We start from the raw sequence: 27,148 nt of genomic DNA, 5'->3' as shown, positions 1-27,148 counted from the left end.
TTTATCAATTCAATTGAATAACCAATATTTCTCCCCCAGGCAATCATTGAGTCTTTAACAATCTCATCTCCTATCCAATAAGTTATTAAGAATTTATAGATCTTAGATAATATTCTTTCCTCCTTTCCTAATATAATACTATCTATTTCTTGCTGGGTCATAACTATACCACTTTTTTCCTTGTCTTTCTTATATTTAGAGCTGATCTGGGCATATGACCATCAATCCAATTTTATTCCTTGAAGCTCTAACTCAGTTCTTGTTTTTAGGCATCCTTGGGCATCCAACAGTTCCGGATAGGACAGGTGTTTTTCATTATTATAAAGCGAACTATATGTTGTAGCTTCTAATGGGACCAACCAAGAAGGAGTTGAAAAGTAAAGTTTACCCTTAACTTTCCTCCATGTATCAATTAGGATATTCCTTACTTAATGTCCTGCAAAACTCATATGTTTTTTAACCTTATCTTGCCAAAGAAAATAGTGCCAACCCTGTTGTAACCCCGAACCTTCCAGGATCAACAACCGTCTTCTTCTCAGCAGGATACATTCCCTTATCCAAACTAAGTTTGCAGCCTGATAATAATATTCCCATTTTGGTAAGCCAAATCCCCCTCTTTCTTTCACCTCTTGAAGCATTTTAAGTTTAATTCTGAGCTTTTTATTTTGCCAGATAAATTTAAGGACACATTAATTTAACTTTTTGAAAAAAGTACTGTCTAGTCTAGCTGGTGCTGTATAAAATAAATATGTTCATTTTGGGAGGATATAAGATTTTATAATTGCGACCCTACCTAATAAAGACGTCTGAAGGTTCTTCCATTTCTCTAAATCCTGTTCTGTTCGTTGGAGTAATTTCAAATAATTATCTTCTTTAATTGTTGTACATTTAGCTGATAATATAATACCTAGATATCGTAATTTATTGACAATTTGGAATCCCAAATTCGCTTCTAATTCCTTCCCCTGCTTTGTTGTCAAATTTTTAATAATAACCTTAGTTTTTTCCTTATTTACTTTTAAGCCCGCTACATTTCCATATTTTCCTAACTCATAAATCAAATTCGGACTCGATAAAATGGGGTCTTCCAATATAAATACTAGGTCATCAGCATATGCTTGTACCTTATATTGTTGGTTTTTAATATGCAATCCTTTTATCCCTGAATTATGCCTAATTTCCCTCAATAAAGGTTCTAATGTTAAAATAAATAGCACCGGAGAAAGCGGGCACCCTGTCTAGTTCCTTTGTCAATGCAGATTTGTTCAGAAACATCTTCATTAATTAGAATTTTAGCAGACTGCTTCGAATAGATTGAACGAATTGCCTGAATAAACCTTTCCCCAAATTGCATATGTTGTAATAAACCCACTAAAAAACTCCAACTCACTCGATCAAAGGCCTTTTGCGCATCCACAAAGACCAAAGCCAATTGTTTATCAATATGGGTTTCATAATGTTCCAAGACGTTCATAATTATTCTCACGTTACCTCTAATCTGCCTACAAGGTAGGAAACTGTTTTGATCTTCATGTATAAATTGACTTAGGAAACCTTTTAGCCTTTCTGCTAGCACTGCCACAAATAATTTATAATCTGCATTAAGAAGTGAAATAGGTCTATAATTCTGGATCAGGGATAAGGAATAAAATAGAGCCTTGGTACTACAGTGGTTTAAAGCACCCTGTTATTAACACAGCTGCCTGCAATTTACTGCTGGTTCGAATCTCTCCAAGGCTCAAGGTTGACTCAGCCTTCCATCCTTTCTAAGGTAGGTGAAATGAGGACCCAGTTTGTGGGGGCAATAAGCTGACTTTGTATAAATATACAAAAGTATGAAGGCTATTGCTTAATGCACTGTAAGCCGCCCTGAGTCTCCGGAGAAGGGCGGCATATAAATCAAAATAAAAAAAAAAAAGTCACTGCTTTCCTTCGGCAAGAGGGTTATTAATGCTTCTGACCAGGAATTCGGAATCTGTCCCTCCTGGATTACCCCATTAAATAGTTCTGTCATATAAGGGCTTAAAACTTCCCAAAGTGCCTTATAATATTATATTTGGAGGCCATCTGTACTGGGAGTCTTTCCTGTTTTTTGTTTTCCCATAACCCTTTCAATTTTTTTTTTCAATTTCAATTTTTCAATTTTTCAATTTCAATTACTGGGATCGGGCGGCTGGTGGGGCCTTGGACCGAGTTGTGCCTTTGCGGCCTCTGACCCGATGGCGATCCCGGGTGGCTCCTTGGTTTACTGAGGAGCTGAGGGAAATGAAGCGCCGGAAAAGACGCCTGGAGAGCGGTTGGAGGGCCAGTCTCGCTGAATCTGATCGAACACTGGTAAGGTCGCATATTAAGGCCTACCTAGTGGCGATAAAGACGGCAAAGTCTAACTACTTTTCCGCCTCTATTGCGTCATCAGGGAATCGTCCGGCCGCCCTGTTTAGGGTGACCCGCGCCCTGCTCCATCTGGGAGTGCGGGAGGATCCCTTAGAAGGCAGGGCGGAGGATTTCGGACAATACCTGTATGACAAAATCGCTCAGATCCGGGGGGATTTGGACTCTGACTGGGTAGATCAGGGCAGGGTGACGAGGAACAGTCTTGAGAATGTTATCTGGGAGGAGTTTGATGCTGTGACTCCCGATGATGTGGACAGGATTTTGGGGAGACTTAGTGCGGCCACATGTTTACTGGACCCGTGTCCCTCCTGGTTGGTACTGGCTTCCCGGGAGGTTACACGAGGCTGGCTCCAGGGCGTTATTAATGCTTCCTTGAGTGAGGGTCACTTCCCCGCTGCCCTGAAAGAGGCGGTGGTGAGGCCTCTCCTCAAGAAGCCGTCCCTGGATCCAGCAATATTGGCTAACTATCGTCCTGTCTCCAACCTTCGCTTCATTGCGAAGGTTGTTGAGAGTGTGGTCGCGCAACAGTTTCCACAATTCCTGGAGGAAACATCCTATCTGGATCCGTTCCAGTCAGGTTTCAGGTCTGGGCACAGCACGGAAACGGCATTGGTCGCGTTGGTCGATGATCTCTGGAGGGCTCGGGACAGGGGTTATTCCTCTGTTCTGGTCCTATTAGATCTCTCAGCGGCTTTTGATACCATCGACCATGGTATCATGCTGCACCGGCTGGAAGAGTTGGGGGTGGGAGGCACCGTGTTACGGTGGTTCTCCTCCTTTCTCTCCGACCGGTCGCAGTTTGTGTTGGCAGGGGGGCAGAGGTCGACCTCGAGGCCTCTCATTTGTGGAGTGCCGCAGGGATCGGTCCTCTCGCCCCTTCTGTTCAACATTTATGTGAAGCCACTGGGCGAGATCATCCGTGGCTTTGGGGTGAGATACCACCAGTACGCTGATGACACCCAGCTGTACATCTCCACCCCAGGCCACCCCAACGATGCCCTTGAAGTGATGTCCCAGTGCCTGGAGGCTGTGCGGATCTGGATGGGGAGGAACAGGCTCAGGCTCAACCCTTCCAAGACTGAGTGGCTGTGGCTCCCGGCATCCCGATATAGTCAGTTGACTCCATCACTGACTATTGGGGGCGAGTCTTTGGCCCCCACTGAAAGGGCTCGCAATCTGGGAGTCCTCCTGGATAGGCAGCTGTCTTTGGAGGAACATCTGACGGCTGTTACCAGGGGGACCTTTTATCAGGTTCGCCTGATTCGCCAGTTGCGGCCCTTTCTTGATCGGGATTCCCTGTGCACAGTCACTCACGCCCTCGTCACCTCTCGCCTTGACTACTGTAACGCTCTCTACATGGGGCTCCCCTTGAAGAGCACCCGGAGGCTCCAGCTGGTCCAGAATGCAGCAGCGCGGGTAGTGATGGGAGCAACATGGCGCTCCCATGTAACACCACTCCTGCGCGAGCTGCACTGGCTCCCGGTGGTCTTCCGGGTGCGCTTCAAGGTGTTGGTTATCACCTTTAAAGCGCTCCATGGCATAGGGCCTAGCTATCTCCGAGACCGCCTGCTGCTACCGATGACCTCCCATCGACCCGTGCGCTCCCACAGAGAGGGCCTCCTCAGGGTGCCATCAGCCAAACAATGTAGGCTGGTGGCCCCCAGGGGGAGGGCTTTCTCTGTGGGGGCTCCCACCCTCTGGAATCAGTTGCCCACGGAGATAAGAAGAATCCAGGACCTCAATGCCTTCCGTCGTTCCCTGAAAACCTATCTTTTTCAGCAAGCCGGGTTGGCTTAAGAAGAAATTTTTAAAATTTTTAAATCCTTTTAATTAGTCTGCGATTTTAATTTTTTGGGCCAAATTTTATATATATTTTTAAATGTTTTAATATTTGTATTCTATGTTTTTTATCTTGGCTGTACACCGCCCTGAGTCCTCAGGGAGAAGGGCGGTATATAAATTCGAAATTAAATTAAATTAAATTAAATTAAATTTCCCCTTCAGTTATCTCCCTGTCCAGTATTTCCCTAGACATGTCCGATATTTTGGGTAGATCAGATTCTTCTAGATATTTCTTTATTTCCTGCTCAGACTTGTCCTCTTTTCTATATAGATTGGTATAAAATTCCTGCGCTATTCTTTTCTTCCCTTCTTCCCCTGTAATCCATTCACCATTCCTATCTCTCAAATTATGAATTCTACTCCTTTCCTTTTCTTTTTTTAATCGGTATGTAAGCCATCTTCCCTGTTTATTTGCATTTTCAAATTGTCGTTGTTTCATCCACCTAATTTGTTTTCCTAAGTCCTCTTGGTCTAATGAATTAATTTGATGTTGTACTAATTTCAAATTCATATTGAGTTCTCTATTGTTTGGGTCCTGTTGCAACATAGCCTCACTTTTGGTCAAGTCTTCTAATAATTTATCTCGTTTAGCCCTCTCCTTCCGTTTCCCCGCTATATAGTTTGTCACTAAACCCCGAAACACTGCTTTAGCTGTTTCCCAGACATTTAAAAAGTTCGCATCTTCCTTATTATTTTCTTGAAAGAAAAAAACCATCTCCTTCTTTAAATAACTTAAGAATTGTTCATCTTTGAGGATCCTTACATCCATTCTCCACCTGGGGCTTGTTTTCAAGCCTCCCCATGTTATCCATAATGGATTATGGTCTGCCCACTCATTGATACCTATTTCTACTTTCTGTGTTCCCTGCCTCAGTTCCCCTGACATCCAAACCGCATCTATCCGCGACCAAGATGAGTGCCTGGCGGAGAAATATGTGTACTGTCTATCTTCCGGATGTTTTTCCCTCCAAATGTCTCTAAGTCCAAATTCCTCTTGTATTTGATGGCAGATAGTAGGCAATCTTTTCTTTGCTGATCTCTTTTTTCCCTCCTGATTCTTATTTCCGGATATATAATCTTTATCCTTATCATCTATGGCGTTGAAGTCCCCCACTACACAAATATGTGAGTAATCAAATTCTACCAATTTACTATAAAGATTCTGAAAAAAAAAACTTTTTGATTCCAATTAGGTGCATAAATACAAACCAATATACATTTTTACCACAAATTTCTACTTTGATCATCAAAAGTCTCCCATCTTCATCTGCAAAAATTAATTTCGAGTTTATATGCTTTTGAACATAAATTGCTACTCCTCTTTTTTTAGTTTCCGCTAGAGATGTATATAATTGACCCAATTTGGTATAATTCAGTAAGTAAAGATGATCTCTTTTCACGTGTACTTCTTGAAGGTATATACTATTCAAACATGCTTTTATTAATTTATTAAAGATCTTTTTTCTCTTATTCGGGCTATTCAGCCCATTGATGTTAACTGACAATAATCGAATTTCCTCCCCCATCCCTTCTCTCTTCTGTTGCCCTTACTTGCCTTCTGCTTGGAGTTTCTTTTTGTTTGTCTTGTTTCTCTCTGATTTAGTCCCTCGGCTCCTATTTCTGCCTGTATCTGCGTCTGTCCTCTTCCTTTCTTTCTCCCACCTACCTGTTCTGGTTCCCCTCTCTCTTCCTCCTCTAATAATTCTTCCCCACTCTTCCCCTCTGACTCTTCTCCCACATCCGCTTCTAAAGGGTTCAAATGTCTTATAAAAAAGTCTCTGGCATCTCTAAGGTTGTCAATTCTCACTTTTTTGTCAGCCCAAGTAAATTGTAACCCTTCCAGTAATAACCACCTGTATAATACTTTGTGTTTTCTTAATTGAGTGGTTAAGAAATGATAGTTTCGTCGTATTTCCTGTACCCGTCTGGGGAGTTGCTTCAGTATTATCAATTGTTTGTCCTTATATGTCACCGTTTTGTCTCTGGACTTCAGAATCACTTCTTCCCTAAGAGCTTTTTTTGATAGTCTAACATGAACCTCTGTCGGAAGTCTCTGCCTCCTGGTGTAACTTGTAAATACACAAAAAATGTCATCTATATCTCTCAGGACATCTTTCTTAGTTATCTCCAGAATCCCAGCCAAAATATCCACCACAATATCTCTTAAAGGCTCCCCCCCGTTCTTCCACCACATTTTGTATCCTCAAGTAGAAGGCTGACCTTTCCATTTCAAGAAATATAATTTCTTCTTCAAGGGCTCTATTCACCGAGAGCTGCTCTCTTTCATTTCCATTCAGTCTCTCCTCACATCGTCCCACTCTCTTCTCTACGTTTTGAACTTTACTCTCCTGTTGTGTCAATACCCCCCTGAACACCTTCCAGCCTCTCGTTCAACATTTTGATATCGTTTCTAACAGCTCCCAGCTCCCCTTTAAGGTCTGATGTTAAGTCCTCTAAATTTTTGGAGATATCTTCTTGATTTTTGGTCATCACCTCATACATTGCCTGCAGCATATTTTGTAGACTTAATAACGATGGAGGTTTCCCTGCAGCAGCTAAGTCCTCCAAAGATTTAGATGATGATGAAGATGATGATGTAGGTGTGGCTGGGGTAGCAACCGTTGGGAGTGTCAAAACTTTTCCCCCCGATTTTGTGGTTGTTACAATTGTTGCACTTGACATCTTGTTTAAAGGGGTATTCCCAATCACTTTCAAAATATCTTAATCAGCTTTTAAGTTAGTCAATTGAACAAATATATTGTATTCCAAGTCCTTCAGGTCAAGTCTACTCAATAAAGATAATAATCAATGGGGGTAATTCATTCAAAAACATACAATCAAGTACAAAACAGATTCAAATTTCTTCTCTCCTAAGAGCACAGTATATAGTGTAATTCTACTGTTCACCACTAGAGGGGGGTAAAGTACTGTTCCACACACACACCTTCTAATGATAGAAAAGAAGGAAGAAGAGTATTTCTCTACCAAGGGGTATATCTGTCCATTCGATCATCGTTCTTAATTTAATTCTTAATTTATCAGCAGGGAGGGAGGAGATAAACCATCCAGCAATACTTCCCACCAATCGAATACAAATCCAATATTTCTTTCAGTCAGCACAATTCAATAACGGCTCGAAGTTCATGGTGTGATAAACTAGCAGCCGCTTTCCCCGTCTTAGCTCCAATCGTAAAAGGGCACTCAGAACATTTCTCCACCACCACAACACTCACAATAGGGAGATCAAAAGGATCAAAGGTCCGTCACAATGTAGACTAATTATAATTAGAAAAGGGCTCCTTGCCCATCTGCGATCAGGTTTCCCTTCCAATATAGGTAGTCATCGCTTTGGGGCCGCCATTACTGGTGCCGTCTTCCCAGCCTGTAACAGGAGAGATTCGCCTTCGCGCATTGGGTTGCCACTCCACACGCGCTCTCTGCTCCTCTCCGCTTACAGCCACCTCTCCGGGGCCGCCACCGGCAAAGAAAAGCCACCCAGACTGGAAAGTTTACAAGAAGGGGACAGGAGTGATCTCCATATCCGTCTTACTTGACACGATGACGTAACCGGAAACCTCATCATTCTGTATTTCAAAGTCCTGGATTCTTCTATTTTGCCCTATATTTTCTGTTGTTTTCCACCCTTTTCCTCTCTTTTTTATCTTTTCACTGTAAATCCCAGTATAATCATTTAAGTTCTTTATATTCTTTCTGTTCCACCCTTCTTTCCTTATTTGTCTCTTTCCATCCTTTCTATTTTTTTCATTATTAATCCCAATGTAATCTCTAAAAACCTCCTTTTTATTATTACTACCCACATGTTCAGTTACTTTTTCATATTTAATTTGCATTGTCTTTATCTTCTTTATTTTCAGCCTCTGTGTCTTGCTTCTCCGACTTTATTTCCTTGTCAGCTTGCGTATGCTCTATCTCAATTTTTATGTCCTCAGATTTTAATTCCCCATGCAGCATTGTAGTTATTTCTCTTATTTCCATTTTCCAAGACAAGTACATCAATTTAATCATTTCTCTAATTTCCTGCACCATTTTATTCTTTTTGAATTAGTATTAGTCCAATTTTAAAAGTTCAATTGTATTCCTTTTTCCCCCCCCCCAAAGTCAAGCCGCTTGCAGACAAAGGAATCCTCCCCAAAAGTTCTCACGGCTGTTATCTGTAAAGTTTTTCGCTAGGGGTCTTCAGGTTTAAAGACTTTTTTCTTATTGTTGTTTCACCTGTGAGTTGGCTTTCACTCACCCAGCTTCACAAAACTCCATTCCGTTCACCGCTCCTGCTTAATGCTTAATCCAGTTGCCCCAGCTTCGTGACAACTGCAATGGCTGCCGAGTCATAGAGAGTTTCCTCTGACCTTCGGAACTTACCTGTTCCTCTTGGTCTTCTGAGGTGCCCTACAGGACGGTTCCGGTCCAAAGACCCCTTGGCGGCGGTTCGTCCATCCGGGTTTTTGCAGCTCATCAGAGCCCGCTAATTCTCCGACTGTCTCACCGTGATGCTTCCAGTCAACCGACACTTCCAGTCAATGTATGTTAGATAAGAAATCTAATATACATTGTAAATGTAGACAGACATAGTTGCTGTTTAACTCTATAACTCATGTATTTACCTATTTTTTTAAAATGCTCTGAATTTACCTATTTTTATCATTTCTATTTCACTAATTCAGTCCATCTTCATTTGCAGATGCTGGTGCTAACAAACTGCCAGGTTCATCAAGTAAGTGAATCTGTTCATGTTTAAAGCTAATTCAGCATGATCAGTCCTTCCCTCTCCATCCCCATTATGTAAGAAGCTGTTGTGAATATTAATCACACCCAAAATCCTGATGGGGAAAGCTGCAGAGTGGTTCTTGCAGTGCTGGCCATAAAAAAGAAAGGAAGAGAGGGAAGGAAGGAGGGAGGTCCCCATACACCCCTTTCTTTTTCTTATATTCAATTTATATTAGCTTGTCAGAATATAACATACAAGGAAAAATGAAAATGTTTTTTTTATAAAAAGTTTTTTTAAAATTTTTTACACATACACAAACACACACACACAAACATACAATGTATTTTTGCTGAACAGAGTATTTGGCCGGTTAACAAATTTAAACAGTTTTTAGTCCTTTCAACTAAAATTACAATTTCTATACCTCCTTTTTGCCGTAGTATTTATTTTCATCTATTTTTAGATGATTTTTTGTTTGCCTGACATTTGCTCGGATGGCATGAGATTAGCCTCTGTAGAAACAGCAGCATTCTTTTTTTTTTTTATTGCAAAAGTTTTACAATTACATTTTCACCCCTTTTTCCCCCTCCCACCTCCCCCCCCAAACTTCCCAACCTCCCTAACCCTCCCTAACCCTCCCCTCCCCCCAGACTTCCCTATAATATACTCATAACTGTTAAAAAAAACACACACACACAAAAAAACCCCTTAGTATGACACTTATATGTAAACTTGAACCCCTCCCTCCCCTGTATAATTTTTCTTTTTACCTCATTTCATTAAAATATTTCTAATACATTATTTTCAAATAAAAGCTATTTGATACTTTCTAGTTTGATATTTGTTCTGAACATATTCTATCCACCTTTTCCATTCCCATTCATAAGTCTCTTGTGAACAATCTTTTAAGTATGCTGAAATCTTCGCCATCTCTGCGAAACTGGCCATCTTCAAAGTCCATTCTTCAATAGTGGGCAAAGCTTCATTTTTCCAATATTTACCTATCAACAATCTTGCTGCTGTTATCATATACAATATCAATTTTGTTTCACCCGATGTAAAACCCTTAACTATACCCAATAAAAACAATTGTGGAGAGAATTGAATTTTTTTCTTCAAAACATTCTGCATGACCCACCAAATTTTTATCCAAAAAGCCTTAACTTTCCTACAGGTCCACCAAACATGATAATACGTAGCATCCAAACATTCGCATCTCCAACATTTTGGCTGAACATTAGGGTACATACATGACAACTTTTTGGGATCTAAATGCCATCTATAAAACATTTTATAGAAATTTTCCCTCAGATTCTGCGACTGTGTAAATTTAACATTCTGAACCCAAATTTTTTCCCATGTTTCCAACATCACTGGTTCTTCAAAATTTTGTGCCCACTTAATCATACAATCTTTAACTAATTCAGTTTCTGAATCCCTTTCTAGCAAAACATTATAAAGCCTTTTGATATGCATTGGACCTTTTTCTTTTATATGTCTAACCAGTTCTTCCTCGTGCAACATAATACCAGTTTTTTGGTCCTGTTTCCATCTCAGTTGTAGTTGATTATATTGTAACCAAGTTAGATTAATCCCTTCGTCCAACAGTGTCTGCAATGTCTTCAACTGCCATCTGCCCGCATCTGTAAAAAGAACCTCTTTGTATAAAAACCCCCCGAGTGACATTATATTTGTATTCCACAAAGTATGACCAAGATCCAGCCATAGCGGTATTTTATAATCCCATTTGAGTCGGTGCTTCTTCCAAACTCTCATCAAAGAGCCTCTAAGTATATGACTTTTAAATACTTTATCAACTTTGTCATCATAAAATAAGTAAGCATGCCATCCAAATTCAAGATCAAAACTTTCTGCATTCAATATTCCAGCCTTTTTACTTCCAAACCAATCACTTGTTAAAGTTAAAGCTGCTGCATCATAATATAACTGTAGATTTGGAAGTTTAAGACCTCCTCTTTCTGGAACATCTTGCATAATTTTCAATTTCACTCTCGGCTTTTTCTCGTTCCAGACAAACTTATTGAGTCCAGTTTGCCAGACTTTCAATTGTTTATCACTTTTAAGCACCGGAATCATTTGAAACAAGAAAAGAAATCTTGGCAAAATGTTCATCTTAACTGCTGCTATTCTTCCAAGTAGAGACAGCTGCAGTTTTTTCCAAGTCTCCATGTCTTTCTGCACCTCTCGCCACAACACCTCATAGTTATTTTGAAACAATTTTATGTTTGATTCTGCAACCTGAACTCCTAGATATTTTACCTTAGGTACAGTCTCAAAACCTGCCCTCCTTTCAAGCTCATGTTTGCGATCTTGTGTCATGTTTTTAGCTATCATTTTAGTCTTTTTTGGATTCAGTCTAAAACCTGAAACTTTACCATAGTCTTGTATAATGTCCTTCATCAAGATTATTGATTCCATTGGTTGTGATAGGGTAACAACCAGATCATCTGCAAATGCCTTTATTCTGTAGTCCTCTTGCCTAATCATTATACCTTTCAAGATATTAGAGTCCCGTATTGTATTTAGCAAAAAAGTGTTAGATAGAATAAATAAAAGTGGGGACAACGGACATCCCTGTCTTGTTCCTTTTTCAATTTTAAACTCTGTTGTCAAACTTCCATTAATAATGATCTGTGCCTTTTGCTCTTGGTAAATTGCTGAAATCGCCTGTATAAATTGATCCCCAAAATCCATCTTTTTTAAAGTCTTTAGTAGAAAATTCCAATCCACTCTATCAAAGGCCTTCTCTGCATCCAGAAAGACCAGCACTGCAGGAATCTGTTTATTCTTCTCAAGATATTCCAATAAATCTATTACTTGCCTTACATTATCCTTCATGTGTCTGCCCTCGATAAATCCCGCTTGATCATCATGAATCACCATTTGGATTACTGGCATCAACCTGTTGGCTAATACTTTCGCATAGATTTTATAATCTGTATTCAAAAGAGATATTGGTCTATAGTTCTCTGGTTTTTTAGGACCGACTTGTTCTTTTGGTATCAAAGATATATAAGCAGTTGTCCATGATGGGGGTATTTTACCCCCTTGTTGAATATTGCAAAATAAATCTCTGAGTTGTCCCACCATTTCAGCTTGCAAAGTTTTATAATACACTGCGGTCAAACCATCCGTGCCAGGAGCTTTGGCTGTTTTTAACTGTTTAATTGCTACTATTATCTCCTCCTCTGTTATAGGGTAATTCATTCTTTCCTTTTGTTGATCAGTAATTTTTGTAACTCTTTTATCGTTTAAATATTTTTCTATAAGTCCATTCTGCACCTCCTCTTTGGCATATAGTTTGGTATAATAGTCCACAAAGGCTTCTTTAATTAATTTTTGTTGAAAGATTTCTTTCCCTCCAATATCAATACTATCAATAGTCCGTGTACTTTGTTTTTTCCTCAATGTGTAAGCCAACCATCTGCCCGGTTTATTAGTGTTACAAAATGTATTATGCTTCGCATATTGTAAGTTTGTTGCAACTTGTTCCACCATAAGCATTTGAAATTGGTCTTTCAAAAGTTTTATAGCACTGCATATTCTTTCATCTGTTGGATTTTTAATAAGTAACTGTTCTTTATTCTTTATTTCTATTTCCAGTTCAGATCTTTTCTTTTGTCGAAACAGTCTATGTTTAGAGTTCATATAGATAAGTACCCCTCTCATATAAGCTTTACTTGCGTCCCACACAATTTCAATTGGGGTACCTTTATTCAGATTTATTTCAAAAAATTCTTTCAAATGCTTTTTAAGTTCTGTTGTATTTTTTTCATATCTAAACAAGTTCTCATTTAATCTCCAAGAACGTCTCTCAACCTTATCCATCTCAATTTCTATCCATACTGGGCTATGGTCAGTCAAAGTTCTTGGAAAAATCTTTGTTCTTTTTGTCTTGACAAGTAAGTCATCTGTCAACAAAATGAAGTCAATCCTAGAGAAGGATCTGTGTCTGTCAGAAAAAAAAGTGTAGTCCAATTCTTTTGGATTATGTATTGTCCAAACATCTTTTAGTTCCATATCTTCTTTCATGTCAAAAAAGGTCTGTGGTAATCTGATCCTAGACTTTGCCAAACTCTTTTTATCTAATTTAGAATCAATTACTCCATTCCAGTCTCCCATAATTAAAATAGATCTGTAGTCCCATTGCAGTATTTTAGTATGTAACATCTTATAGAAATGGTCCTGTTGTTGATTGGGAGCATAAATTCCAATCAGAAGAATTTGGCCATTCGCTGTAAGCAATTCAATTGCTACAAACCTACCATCTTCATCTGCTTCTATAACTTTAGCTGTTAACTTTTTATTTACATAAATAACCACACCATTCTTTTTTTGCGAAGTTGAAGATATAAAATGTGTTCCTAGTTTGGAGTTTATCAAATATTTTTGATCTTGAGTTGTGATATGCGTTTCTTGTAGACAAATTATATCATTATTAAATTGTTTCAAATATGTAAATAATTTCTTCCTTTTCTGTGCTGAATTCAACCCATTAACATTCCAAGATAAACACTTAAACGTCATCTTCCTCTTTCTGGAGCAAAGAGCAGAATAATCGAAGGTCATCCGAAAGCTTCGATCTCGCTCCCCCCATGGCTCCAGTCTCTTGTGCAGTACTCTTAACTGCCTTCTTGTCTTGTCTTTCCTGTTGTTGTTGTTGCTTTTGTTTAAGTAATTTAGATTGAGCTCGAGTTATACGTTGATCCTTAACTTCAATCATCCAGACCGGGTCCAAGATTGGAGAAGATTCCAGCAAAGGCTCATCCAGAAAACCTCCTTCTGCGCCTTGCATTTCCTCTAATTCCTGCTTAGACTGTTCTTGCAATTCTCGTTGAGGTTGCTTCTCTTCACTCTCCTTAATCTCCAAAACTGTAGATGTACGTGGAGATGGTGTTCTTTCCTTAAGGATAGTAGTGTAAAAGTGCTCTGCCTTCTCCACGGTATTCAAATGATATCTTTCTCCCTTGTATCTGAAAATTATACCAACTGGGGCGTCCCACCGAAATGGTATCTGTAAATTTTGCAATTCCTTAACAAGAAAGCCAAATTCTTTTCTAGTTTTCAGCATTTTAGGAGGTAATTCTTTATAAATTCCAATTCGTGAGCCCCCCACTTGCACAGAAGTGTAAAAGGATTTTTGCAGGATGTCATTTCTTATTTCTCTATCTGTAAAATATATGACCACATCTCTGGGCAATTGTCTTTGTCTGGCCATCCAAGAATTCACTCTGTAAATTTTATCTATTTTGTGAAAAACCACATCAGGATTAACTTGTAGAATCTTAGCCAAGGCCTCAGAACAAACTTGTCTCAAATCCTGTCTTTCCTCTTCTCGAATTCCTCGAAGCCGTATGGCAAACTCCATTGCCCTGAATTGTACCATCACAATCTCATTTTCAACTCTTTGCATTTTATTGTCAACATCAGCAATTTTATAATCATTGTCTTTCATCTTAACATTAACTTCTGATTTAAGTTCTTCAACTTTAGAATCAACTTTCATAATAAATTCTGCCAGGCCAGACGCCACTTCTGATATTTTTTTGGTCACCTTGTTTTGATTCTGTTTCACCATATCTTTAACTTCATTAATTTCCTGCATAAATTCCTGATGTGATTTTTGAAGTTTATCATCTATCTCCTGTTGAGATTTTTGAAATTTATCATCCAAAGTTTTAGAAATAAATTCTTTTAAATCTCCCACATCAAAATCTTTTTTCTGAGTCTGTATCTGTTGTACTGGGGGAGGTTGTGCTTTATGTGTGGGAGATCCACCTCCTGTTGCCTTCACTTCCTGCTTCTTTGAGGCCATCCTGCCACGTAGGCTGGTTTTTACTAAAAAAGGAAGTTCTTCTTCCTCTCCCACCTCCACAAAGACTTCTGAAAAAGTCCCCCAGATTTAATCACATAAGAACCAAAGTAAAGCAAAGTCCAGTATTGAAAAAGGAGAAATTTCTCTGTTATTCTCTTGTTACAAACGAAGCAACTTTGTAGCAACTTGGTAACTTTGTAACAAAGCAAGATAACTTCACCAATCCACATTTGCTGGCTCGTTAACTCTAATGCTGAGCGCCATATTTTTTCAAGTCACTTTCACTCATTCGCATTTTTTCTTAAATTAAAAAGTCAACAAAGCACTAATACTTGCGATTCCAAGTTTCAGGGTTCAAGTGTATATCCGCTGCTTGTTAAAGTTGGTTCCTTTCGCTTTAAATGTTTACTGCAGCCGGCTTGTTCTGCGAAAGCAGAATCGTCCCACGCCGCCCGGAGTCTCAGCAGGTTGGGAGGGAGCCGCGCCTGTTTCCTCCCCAGAAACAATTCCCTGGGGGGTTACAGGGGCTCGACCTGTGCCCTGCTATCTCTCCTCCAACAATCCTCAGGATTTTGAAGTTTTCGAGCCGCTTCTCGATCGCGAAGCGGCTCTACAGGCGGCGGGGCTGGCGGAGCTTCAAAAGGCACCGCCGCCGCCGAAGGCTAGCAAACCGGAAGTCACCGAAACAGCAGCATTCTTAAAGGAGGGCACAACCCACCCACCCTCAAAGATCTAGGGAGCTGTAATTTCATTAAATTACTTAGGCTAGAGAAGAAAAGGCTACACAGATTGAATGGCTGACATGGCATCATTGAAACCCAATTTACATTCAGCTGAAATACAGTGAAGAGTTCACTTGGCTTCTAAAACTCTAATGCCTGAAAAAAAAAACTTACAGACAATTGGAAAAACCAAAAACAACTGGTATCCAAGTTAGGGGTTTTGCTTTGATAAAGATGGTATGCAAAACTCCACACATTTAAGACATACTTGGAAAATAAATGGTTTGGTGTCATAGGAGTGGAAGGAGTGGTTTAATAGTAGCTCTCCCTCTTCCAAAAAGAAATGCATAGAAATGCATAGGAACAGTTAGATAAGAAATCTAATATACATTGTAAATGTAGACAGACATAGTTGCTGTTTAACTCTAAAACTCATGTATTTACCTATTTTTAAAAAATGCTCTGAATTTACCTATTTTTATCATTTCTATTTCACTAATTCAGTCCATCTTCATTTGCAGATGCTGATGCTCACCAACTGCCAGGTTTATCAGGTAAGTGAATCTGTTCATGTTTAAAGCTAATTCAGCATGATCAGGTCCTTCCCTCTCCATCCTCATTATGTAAGAAGCTGTTGTGAATATTAATCACACCCAAAATTCTGATGGGGAAAGCTGCAGAGTGGTTCTTGCAGTGCTGGCCATAAAAAAGAAAGGAAGAGAGGGAAGGAAGGAGGGAGGTCCCCATACACCCCTTTCTTTTTCTTACATTCAATTTATATTAGCTTGTCAGAATATAACATACAAGGGAAAATGAAAATATTTTTTTTATAAAAAGTTTTTTTTAAAATTTTTTACACATACACAAACACACACACACAAACATACAATGTATTTTTGCTGAACAGAGTATTTGGCCGGTTAACAAATTTAAACAGTTTTTAGTCCTTTCAACTAAAATTACAATTTCTATACCTCCTTTTTGCCGTAGTATTTATTTTCATCTATTTTTTACCAATATTACCCTTCATTTTCATCTCTAATTTTTACCAAATTCCATTTTTTCCCTTCTATTCTATATTAAACCCCTTCTCATTGTCATCTGTTTTTGTATCCATCATCATCAGTTAATTTTGTGGTGTTACAGTTGTTCAATTCTTATAGGAATAGTAAACCCACTTATTTTATAACATAAATTTCCTTAAATAATACAGTCCAGCATTTTAATATAAATCAATTAATTATGTAAATATCTTTTTCATTTATATAGTCAAACAAGAAAAAAAAGAATATAAATGTGGATATTCCAATTAGTTCCATTTTCATACATCAAATAATTTTCCCCATATGTTCCTCTAAACCACATCTTAATCATTTCTACTTTCACCACGATATGCAATTAAAAATATTTCATTTATTACAATTTCCTTAGTTAAATTTAAAAATATTCTAGCTGTTATCCTCTAATCATATAGCTTTCCCCATGTATTATTCAAAATCATCACTTAATCATTTCTACACACACCACCATAAACCATTAAAAGTATTTCAATTATTACAATTTCAATTTATTCATATTTCTAAAAAAACCCTCATCGTTATCTAGATTTCAAAAATACAAATGATAATATTCCAATTATTATTCAGTTCATTTTCACCATCAGATGATTTACCATTATTTCTTACTACAATTCGTATTTCAGTTCTAGATATATACATCATATTCCTCTTTCATTTCTTTCTCCTTTTCTCCCTTTTCATTTTTATTTTTACCTTTTCTTTCCCCTTTTTTCCTGTGCTTTAAAATCCTGATCTCTCTTGTTTTGCCCTATATTTCCCATTGTTCCCCCTCTCTTTTCTCTCTTTTTTTAATTTCACCACTGTTTTGCCCACTGTTTATCCCAGTATTATCATTCTGTATTTCAAAGTCCTGGATTCTTCTATTTTGCCCTATATTTTCTGTTGTTTTCCACCCTTTTCCTCTCTTTTTTAACTTTTCACTGTAAATCCCAGTATAATCATTTAAGTTCTTTATATTCTTTCTGTTCCACCCTTCTTTCCTTATTTGTCTCTTTCCATCCTTTCTATTTTTTTCATTGTTAATCCCAATGTAATCTCTAAAAACCTCCTTTTTATTATTACTACCCACATGTTCAGTTACTTTTTCATATTTAATCGCATTGTCTTTATCTTCTTTATTTTCAGCCTCTGTGTCTTGCTTCTCCGACTTTATTCCTTTGTCAGCTTGCGTATGCTCTATCTCAATTTTTATGTCCTCAGATTTTAATTCCCCATGCAGCATTGTAGTTATTTCTCTTATTTCCATTTTCCAAGACAAGTACATCAATTTAATCATTTCTCTAATTTCCTGCACCATTTTATTCTTTTTGAATTAGTATTAGTCCAATTTTAAAAGTTCAATTGTATTCCTTTTTTCCCCCCCAAAGTCAAGCCGCTTGCAGACAAAGGAATCCTCCCCAAAAGTTCTCACGGCTGTTATCTGTAAAGTTCACAATTTTCCAAAACAAAGATCAAGTTGCAATGTTCCTTTTTGCTCCTGAAGGTGTCTCTCTGCAATCCACAATTTCCGGTTATCTAAAAAGTATCCATTTTGTTTCAATCTACATTAAGAATCTTAACTAGCTTCTCTTTTTCTTTTTAGCTTTAAAAATACCAAATCAGTTTTATAGTCCAGTCCGAATTTAAACAGCCCTTTTCACTTCTTTTTTCCATTTTTCTTTTGTTTATACAACACTTCTATTACAGGGCTTATTGTCCGTTCTCTTTTGTTTTTCTTAAAATTCGAAAAAGAAAGGGGGAAAAAAAGGATCTATTTCTTTCTTTCTGATCCTTTAATCAATCTTGGGGTGATTTCTCTAGTTTTTAAAATTTTCCAAATTATTTTCCAAATACTTTTGTTCAAAAGTCAATTTTCTATTTGGATTTTTGTCCCTTTAAAATTACATTTCAACATCCTGTTTTCTTCCCCCCCATGTTCATTAGCTACCAGTTTTTCGCTAGGGGTCTTCAGGTTTAAAGACTTTTTTCTTATTGTTGTTTCACCTGTGAGTTGGCTTTCACTCACCCAGCTTCACAAAACTCCATTCCGTTCACCGCTCCTGCTTAATGCTTACCCAGTTGCCCCAGCTTCGTGACAACCGCAATGGCTGCCGAGTCGTAGAGAGTTTCCTTTGACCTTCGGAACTTACCTGTTCCTCTTGGTCTTCTGAGGTGCCCTACAGGACGGTTCCAGTCCGAAGACCCCTTGGCGGCGGTTCGTCAGTCTGGGTTTTTGCAGCTCATCAGAGCCCACTAATTCCCCGACTGTCTCGCCGTGACGCTTCCAGTCAACCGACACTTCCAATCAATATATGTTAGATAAGAAATCTAATATACATTGTAAATGTAGACAGACATAGTTGCTGTTTAACTCTAAAACTCATGTATTTACCTATTTTTAAAAAATGCTCCGAATTTACCTATTTTTATCATTTCTATTTCACTAATTCAGTCCATCTTCATTTGCAGATGCTGATGCTCACCAACTGCCAGGTTTATCAGGTAAGTGAATCTGTTCATGTTTAAAGCTAATTCAGCATGATCAGGTCCTTCCCTCTCCATCCTCATTATGTAAGAAGCTGTTGTGAATATTAATCACACCCAAAATTCTGATGGGGAAAGCTGCAGAGTGGTTCTTGCAGTGCTGGCCATAAAAAAGAAAGGAAGAGAGGGAAGGAAGGAGGGAGGTCCCCATACACCCCTTTCTTTTTCTTATATTCAATTTATATTAGCTTGTTAGACTATAATATACAAGGGAAAATGAAAATAATGGTAACTGGAAGAATGGAAAAGGGGAAAAAAAAGGAAAGTGTGCAGTAAAAAAAGGGAAAAAGAAAAAAGGCATTGACTTCCAATTCTGTTGATCAGTGTAGAAGATAGAGATTTTGCAATATCCTTCCCCTGGAGTGGGGAGGGAATGGGAATTTTGCAGTATCCTTCCCCTGGAGTGGGGAGGGAATGGAGATTTTGCAGTATCCTTCCCCTGGAGTGGGGAGGGAATGGAGATTTTGCAGTATACTTCCCGTGGAGTGGGAGGGGGAATGGGGATTTTGCAGTATCCTTTCTCTAGAGTGGGGTGGGAATGGGGATTTTTCCGTATCCTTCCCCTGGAGTGTGGAGGGAATAGGGATTTTGCAGTATCCTTCCCCTGGAGTGGGGTGGGAATAGGGATTTTGCAGTTTCCTTCCCCTGCCACACCCACCAAGCCATGCACACAGAACCGGCAGTAAAAACACTGGGAAGCTAGAAATTTTTCTTTAGAATTTGGAGGGGGCAGAAGTACGAAGAAGAATCCATCTTAATCTGTGTCATCTGAGGGCAAACCCACACCCCACATACACAGCATCGGTGGTGAGATTTAGATTACTTGTGTTTATTAATTGTTATGTTCAGCAGTAACTCAATACTGCCTATCTTGTATTTGGTTCTCATTGTATGTATTCCTATTTTCCCCAGTTTCACCATATCCTGTTCTTTCAATAAAGCATCCAGATCTGTGCACATAGTCTTTTTTATTGGAGGATAGGTGGGTTTAGCTGCAGGTCGAGCTGCATACAGACTAACATGTAGTGAGGACAGAACAGTGAAACAGCAGCTACCCAGCAAGTGGGATCCTGGATAATGACTGTATAGTCATTATAGCCTATGCAGCTATCTGCATACAGCCATACAGCAGTCTCTAGACAGTCAAGCACCTCCAGAAGACACCATGTCACAGAGCCAGCTATCTTCATACAAGACAAGGTCTCAAATCCTCCAGATTCCCTTCACAGGTCTGCCAGCTCTTCACATAGAAACCCAGATCAGAGATCCTGGTAAGCAGTGTCCTCTACACCAGAAGCCACATCCTCTCCTAAAATGCAGAGCCTTCAAGGAGAAGTCCATTGAAGATTGCAAAGCTTTCCTGAAAGCAAACAACATTTGCTACAAGTGCTGCTCATCTGTTCCTCACTTTGCCAATGACTGTAACATCAGTGTAAAATGCATGGAATGTGGCACCACAGGTCACAACACAGCTTTACATCAAGGGCCAGCACCATGGACTTTACAACACACTTACAGTGGCAGTGAGCACAGCAGGGAGGAAGAACACACTGCTACATCCACAACAGAAATCAATTCAAAATGCACATGAGTCTGCAAAGAGATTGCAGATGGCAAGTCCTGCTCCAAAATCTGTTTAGTCAGAGTCTATCCAGCAAGCCAAAGGGACAAAGCCATTAAGCTTTATGCCATCCTAGATGCCCAAAGTAATAGCTCTTTAGCCTTCTTTGATGTCTTTGGCATTAAAGGCCCCAGTACTCCATAGTCCTTAAAAACTTGTGCAGGAATTGTGGAGATGGCAGGGAGGAGCTTCTGGTTATCAAGTCAAAAACATGCCTGACTTTACCAACTCTTATCAAATGCAACCAGATCCTTGACCATAGATCTGAAATCCCTACACCAGATGCAGCGATTCATCACCCACATTTGAATTGCATAGCTGATACCAGAACTCGATCCTCAGGTTCAGAGAGTCTTGCTCCTAGGAAGAGATATTTTATGAGTCCACAAAGCAAGAGCTCAGATCAATGGTCCTCACAATGCTCCATACGCTCAGAAATTAGACCTAGGGTGGGTCAGTACAGGAGATGTCTGTTTAGGAAGCATGCACAAACCAACCTCTGTTAGCAGCATGCTGACAAGTACATTAAAGAATGGACATCCTTCTATTTTTCAGCCGAGCCACAACCAATTCCTCTTAAAGGAATCACCACACATTACCCATTTGCCGTGTCCCTTCACAGGCACCCTTAGTGTCACCTTCACCTGTGACAGTGACCAAGGTCATTTAAGGTGTACAGTCTTCCAAAGGATGGAAGATGACAACCAGGTGGCAACATCTACTGAGGACAAACTCCCTTTAGAAATGACAGAGGAGGGGTTAGTCAAAGAAGATACTGACAAATGGGTCGTCCCTCTTCCCTTCAGATCACAGACGCAATGCCTAACTAAAATAAAGAACAAACTGTAGCATGTTCCATGCCACAGCCTCCAGAGTCTAACTATGCTATCCATACCACAGAACCTGTGGAGAATACTATGGCTCTAATGGTGTAGCAGCCTACAGCCAGACCACAAATATCAGCAAAGATCAAAGAGAAACTGAACCAGTCTTCTGCAGTGTCCTCCACGGTATTTGTTTAAAAGGAACTTCCATTCTGTCAGTCACAGGAAGATCCCAATACAAGGTGTGGGACAAATACATCAGAGACTGTTGCATCCTCAGAACAAACTGGTTTCCTTGCTTCAGAGGCGGGTTCCCCCCCCCTGGAAATATGCCAATGATTTAGTTTCAGCCATCCAAACCAAATGCAGAGAAAGAAAGAGTAGTTCATAGAAGGGCAAATCCCCTGATCTGCATCTGCTCGTGGACGTGGCTTGCAAGCAAGAACATTTTCTGAAGGAAAAATGTTTAACATCTCACAGATCCCTGATGAATGGAGATTCTTCATCTAACACAGAATCTGAGGGCAGCCCCACAGTAGCAGAAGCAGTGACATGTCAGTCTCAAAGCCAAGTCACTGTCCAGATACGTTCTGACATGACTCGGGTCCCATTGCTACAGAATGGTGCTGGATATACATCAGATTACTTCACCAATTTTAAGGGAGAAGCTAACAATGAGATGTTATATTCCAAACATATATCACTGTCAAGCTCCCAGAAGTCTCATTGGAAACTGCAGTCATGTCATTCTACTGATAGCCATATCAGCAAAAAAGTAATGGCAGCTCACTTAATGCTACCATGTCAGAACTCAAAAAGTGGTATCAGTTGAGGGAGTGTCATGCCCCAATATGTAATTTTTATATACTGTTGCTGCTCTGTAGTCCCATCTAGTGGCTGGAGAGACAAATACGAATTATATTGTTTTGAAGCTGACCCAACCTCTTTACCCCTCAGCCCACACTCAAAATAAGTGCACACTGGGAAGCTAGACTCCATTTTCCTTTAGCATTTGGTGGAAGCAGAAGCACAAAGAAGAATCCATCTTAATCTGTGTCATCCAAGGACAAAACCACATCCCACACTCAGAGCATCACTGGTGAGATTTAGATTACTTGTATTTATTAATTGTTATGTTCAGCACTAATTCAATATTGCCTATCTTGTATTTGTTTCTCATTGTATGTATTCCTATTTTCCCCGGTTTCACCATATCCTGTTCTTTCAATAAAGCATCAGATCTACACACACAGTCTATTTTATTAGAGGATAGGTGGGTATACTGCAGGTCCAGCTGCACACAGACCAGGCGTGAAATGCTCCCGGTTCGGATCGGCTCGGGCAAGTAGGTAGCAATGATGGTGGGCAGTTCGGAGAACCAGTAGCAAAAATCCCTGCCCCCGCCCCCCTATGCCCAGCTGAGCCCCGCGGTCATCAGAGCCTTTTTTTTCTTTTAAATGGCTCTGACGATCCAAGCTCTGACGATCCCAGCTGAGTTGCCTGCTAACAGGTAGCAAAAATTCCTCCCCCCTCCCCTCCCCCCAGCCTCCAGCTTGCTTACATTAGCTGCTGGTCGCATCGGCTGCCTTCCTTCGCTTGCTGTAATCCCTGCAATCCATTGCATCAGCAAGCAGCTGAATCTCCCTGCCTGCAATCAAGCTCATCGGTGAGCAGCTCTATCTGCCTTCCTGCCTGCCTTGTACCTTCTATTGCAGCCTGTAATAGCTGGCCGAGGAATTCTGGGAGTTGAAGTCCACAAGTCTTAAAGTTGCCAAGGTTGGAGATCCCTGTTCTATTGGGTAAGATTTTTTCCCCTTTGGGAGCTTTAAAAAAAATAGTTAATTGGGGGTTTTTTTTAGTTGTTCTTTTTTTTAGACCTAGCCATTTAAAGTTTAGGAAGTTTTAAATTTAGCTGCTTTTATATAAAAATAAATTAAAATAAAATAATATTTGTGCAGCTTTCTGAGATTTATTGTATTTCTGTAGTGTTTCACTCTAACTACACAAACACACAAAATCTCACAAAGCTGTATGTGGAATTTTGTGTGTGTAAAGTGTGAAAGTTGTCTTTTTGGAATTTTTGTGCCTGTGTGAGGTTACTGCTTGTTGCAGGGGCCATTTTGGGTCTAGCACAGCTGTTTTTACATTGTAGGTGAGCCAGTTGTGTTGTGTTGTGTAAAGTGTGTGTAAAGTGTGAAAGTTAGCTTTTTGGACTTTTTGTGTCTGTGTGAGGTTCCTGCTTGTTGCAGGGGCCATTTTGGGTCTAGCACAGCTGCTTTTACATTGTGGGTGAGCCAGTTGTGTGGTATGTGTGTAAAGTGTAAAAGTTGGTTTTTAGAACTTTTTGTGGCTGTGTGAGGTTCCTGCTTGTTGCAGGGGCCATTTTGGGTCTAGCACAGCTGCTTTTTTTTTTTTTTTTTTTGCTTTAATTTATATGCCGCCCTTCTCTGGAGACTCAGGGCAGCTTACAATGTGTTAAGCAATAAGCATTAAGCAATGCTTTTACATTGTGGGTGAGCCAGTTGTGTTGTGTTGTGTTTTGTAGGTTAAAAAAGGGCAAAGAAGTGACATTGACTTGGCCACGCCCACCTTACCACCAAGCAACGCCCACCCAGTCACCTTACCACCAAGCCCTGCCCACTAATTAAGCCACGCCCACAGAACAGGTAGCGAAAATTTTTAGATTTCACCCCTGACACAGACTAATGTGTAGTGAGGACAGAATATATATACTATGCTGGTATTAAATTCATTCTGAGAGTATTTACTATATTCCAAGGGGATAAGGTTTAAGAATCTCCATCTATCGATTTGTTTTGCACAAAATATGTTCGACAATCTCAATTGGACATTTTTAACATTACAATTAGAAAAAATGAGAGCACGCAACAAATTCTTAAATATGATTAAGACGATATACTCCAACCAAACGACGAGAATATGGATAAATGGAGAGACAACAGACCAATTTCAAATATCTAAAGGGGTGAGACAGAGTTGTCCCTTATCCTCCCTACTATTCATATTAGCATTAGAAATATTATTGAACGAAATTAGGAAAGTCAAAAAAATAAAAGGATTAAAAGTAAAGAATCAGGAATATAAATTACAAGCATTCGCCGATGACGTGGTATTTATCCTAGAACGACCAAAGCAATCAGGAATGAAATTATTAAAGAAAATAGAACAATACGGAAAAGTAGCAGGATTGAAAATTAATAAACAAAAAAACAAAACTACTAACGAAAAATTTGATGAAAACTCAGGAGAAAGACTTGGAAGACACATTAGAAATACAGACAACAACAAAAATAAAATACCTAGGAATCTGGCTCACCAACAAAGTATCAACACTCAAAGAAGACAACTATAATAAATTGACCAAACAAATTCAAAAGGACCTAGATATATGGAGTAAACTACGACTATCACTTTTGGTAAAATTGCCTCCATTAAAATGAATATTCTGCCGAAAATATTGTATCTATTTCAAGTAATACCAATAAACCCAGGGAAATCATACTTCAAAGATCTCGATAAAATGATATCAAAATACATCTGGCAAGGAAAAAGGGCAAGAATAAAATTGAAACATCTTCAAGACACCAGAGAGAGGGGTGGCCTAGGATTACCAGACTGGCAAATTTATTACAATGCAGCATCACTTACATGGATAAAAGACTGGATAACATAAAAAAACAAACACATGTCAGCACTAGAGGGATTCGACCTGCTGAAAGGATGGCATGCATTCTTATGGGAGGAGAAATTCAGACAGCATGAACATTTCAGGAGACACTTTATCAGAGAAGCACTTGCAAAAACTTGGACAGAAATAAGGAGAAACCACTATGACAAAATCCCGAGGTGGCTCTCAACCATGGAGGCCCAAATTTATCCAAGTGCAATGGACATAGATAAGATGAGAACTTATAACCGCTGAGGAGATTATTGCCACAATTAAACAATTGAAAACAGCTAAAGCTCCTGGGACGGATGGTTTAACTGCGGTGTACTATAAAACCTTACAAGCAGAAATGATTGAACATCTTAAAGATCTATTTTGTAGTATACAACAAGGGGGTAAAATACCCCCATCATGGAAAACAGCTTATATTTCATTGATACCGAAAGAGCAAATAGGTCCTAAAAAACCTGAGAATTTTAGACCAATATCTCTTCTGAATAATGACTATAAAATATTTGCAAAAGTATTAGCCAACAGGTTGATGCCAGTTATTCAAGAGGTGATTCATTGCGATCAAGCGGGATTTATAGAAGGCAGATATATGAAGGATAATGTGAGGCAAGTTATAGATTTATTGGAATATCTTGAGAAGAATAAACAGATCCCTGCAGTGCTGGTTTTCTTGGATGCAGAGAAGGCCTTTGATAGAGTGGATTGGAATTTAAAGACTCTAAAAAAGATGGACTTTGGGGATCAATTTATTCAGGCGGTTTCAGCAATCTATCAAGAACAAAAGGCACAGATTATTATTAATGGAAGTTTGACAACAGACTTTAATATTGAAAAAGGAACAAGACAGGGTTGTCCGTTATCCCCATTGTTATTTATTTTAACATTAGAAGTCTTGTTGAATATAATACGGGACTCGAAGACTTTGAAAGGAATAGTGATAAGGCAAGAGGATTACAGAATAAGGGCATTTGCAGATGATCTGGTAGTTACCCTAACACAGCCGATGGAATCAATAATCCAGATGAAAGACATTATAGAACAATATGGTACAGTATCAGGATTTAGATTGAATCAGAAAAAAACTAAGATGATAGTTAAAAATATGACACAAGATCGAAAACAGGAACTTGAAAGCAAGGCAGGTTTTGAGATAGTATCAAAGGTCAAATATCTAGGAGTTCAAGTTGCAGAATCAAATATGAAATTGTTCCAAAATAATTATGAGGTGTTGTGGCGAGACGTACAGAAAGATATGGAGACCTGGAAAAAACTGCAGCTGTCTTTACTTGGAAGAATAGCAGCAGTTAAGATAAACATTTTGCCAAGATTTCTTTTTTTGTTTCAAATGATTCCAGTGCTTAAAAGTGATAAACAACTGAGAGAATGGCAAAGAGGACTGAATAAGTTTGTCTGGAATGAGAAAAAGCCGAGAGTTAAACTGAAAATTATGCAAGATGTTCCAGAAAGGGGAGGCCTTAAACTTCCAAACCTACAATTATATTATGAAGCAGCAGCTTTGACGCAAGCAAGTGACTGGTTTGGAAGGAAAAAGACTGGAATATTGAATATAGAATGTTTTGATCTTGAATTTGGTTGGCATGCTTACTTATTTTATGAGAACAAAGTAGATAAAGTATTTAAAAGCCACATACTCAGAGACTCTTTGATGAGAGTTTGGAAGAAGCACTGACTCAAATGGGATTACAAAATACCGTTATGGCTGGATCTTGGTCATATCATGTGGAATACAAATATAATGTCACTCAGGGGGTTTTTATATAAAGAAGTTCTTTTTGCAGATGCGGGCAGATGGCAACTGAAGACTTTAGAAACGCTGTTGGAAGAAGGGATTAATTTAACTTGGTTACAGTATAATCAACT

The 27,148-nt window shown here is 39.1% G+C and overlaps 1 protein-coding gene across 1 annotated transcript in view; it reads left to right on the top strand.

Moving 5' to 3' along the window:
- LOC139308601 (NACHT, LRR and PYD domains-containing protein 12-like) overlaps positions 1-27,148 on the top strand; it is a 99,451-nt gene that overhangs the window by 32,371 nt on the left and 39,932 nt on the right. The window contains exon 5 of the mRNA XM_070932232.1: positions 16,042-16,074. Within this exon, the coding sequence (XP_070788333.1) occupies positions 16,042-16,074 (33 nt within the window). The remainder of the gene's footprint in view (positions 1-16,041; positions 16,075-27,148) is intronic.

Source organism: Pituophis catenifer, unplaced genomic scaffold (genome assembly GCF_029215685.1).
Source record: "Pituophis catenifer annectens isolate HBS135680 unplaced genomic scaffold, rPitCat1.0.hap2 SCAF_1, whole genome shotgun sequence".
Classification (NCBI taxonomy): domain Eukaryota; kingdom Metazoa; phylum Chordata; class Lepidosauria; order Squamata; family Colubridae; genus Pituophis; species Pituophis catenifer.
This window is presented reverse-complemented; position numbering and strand designations above follow the sequence as displayed.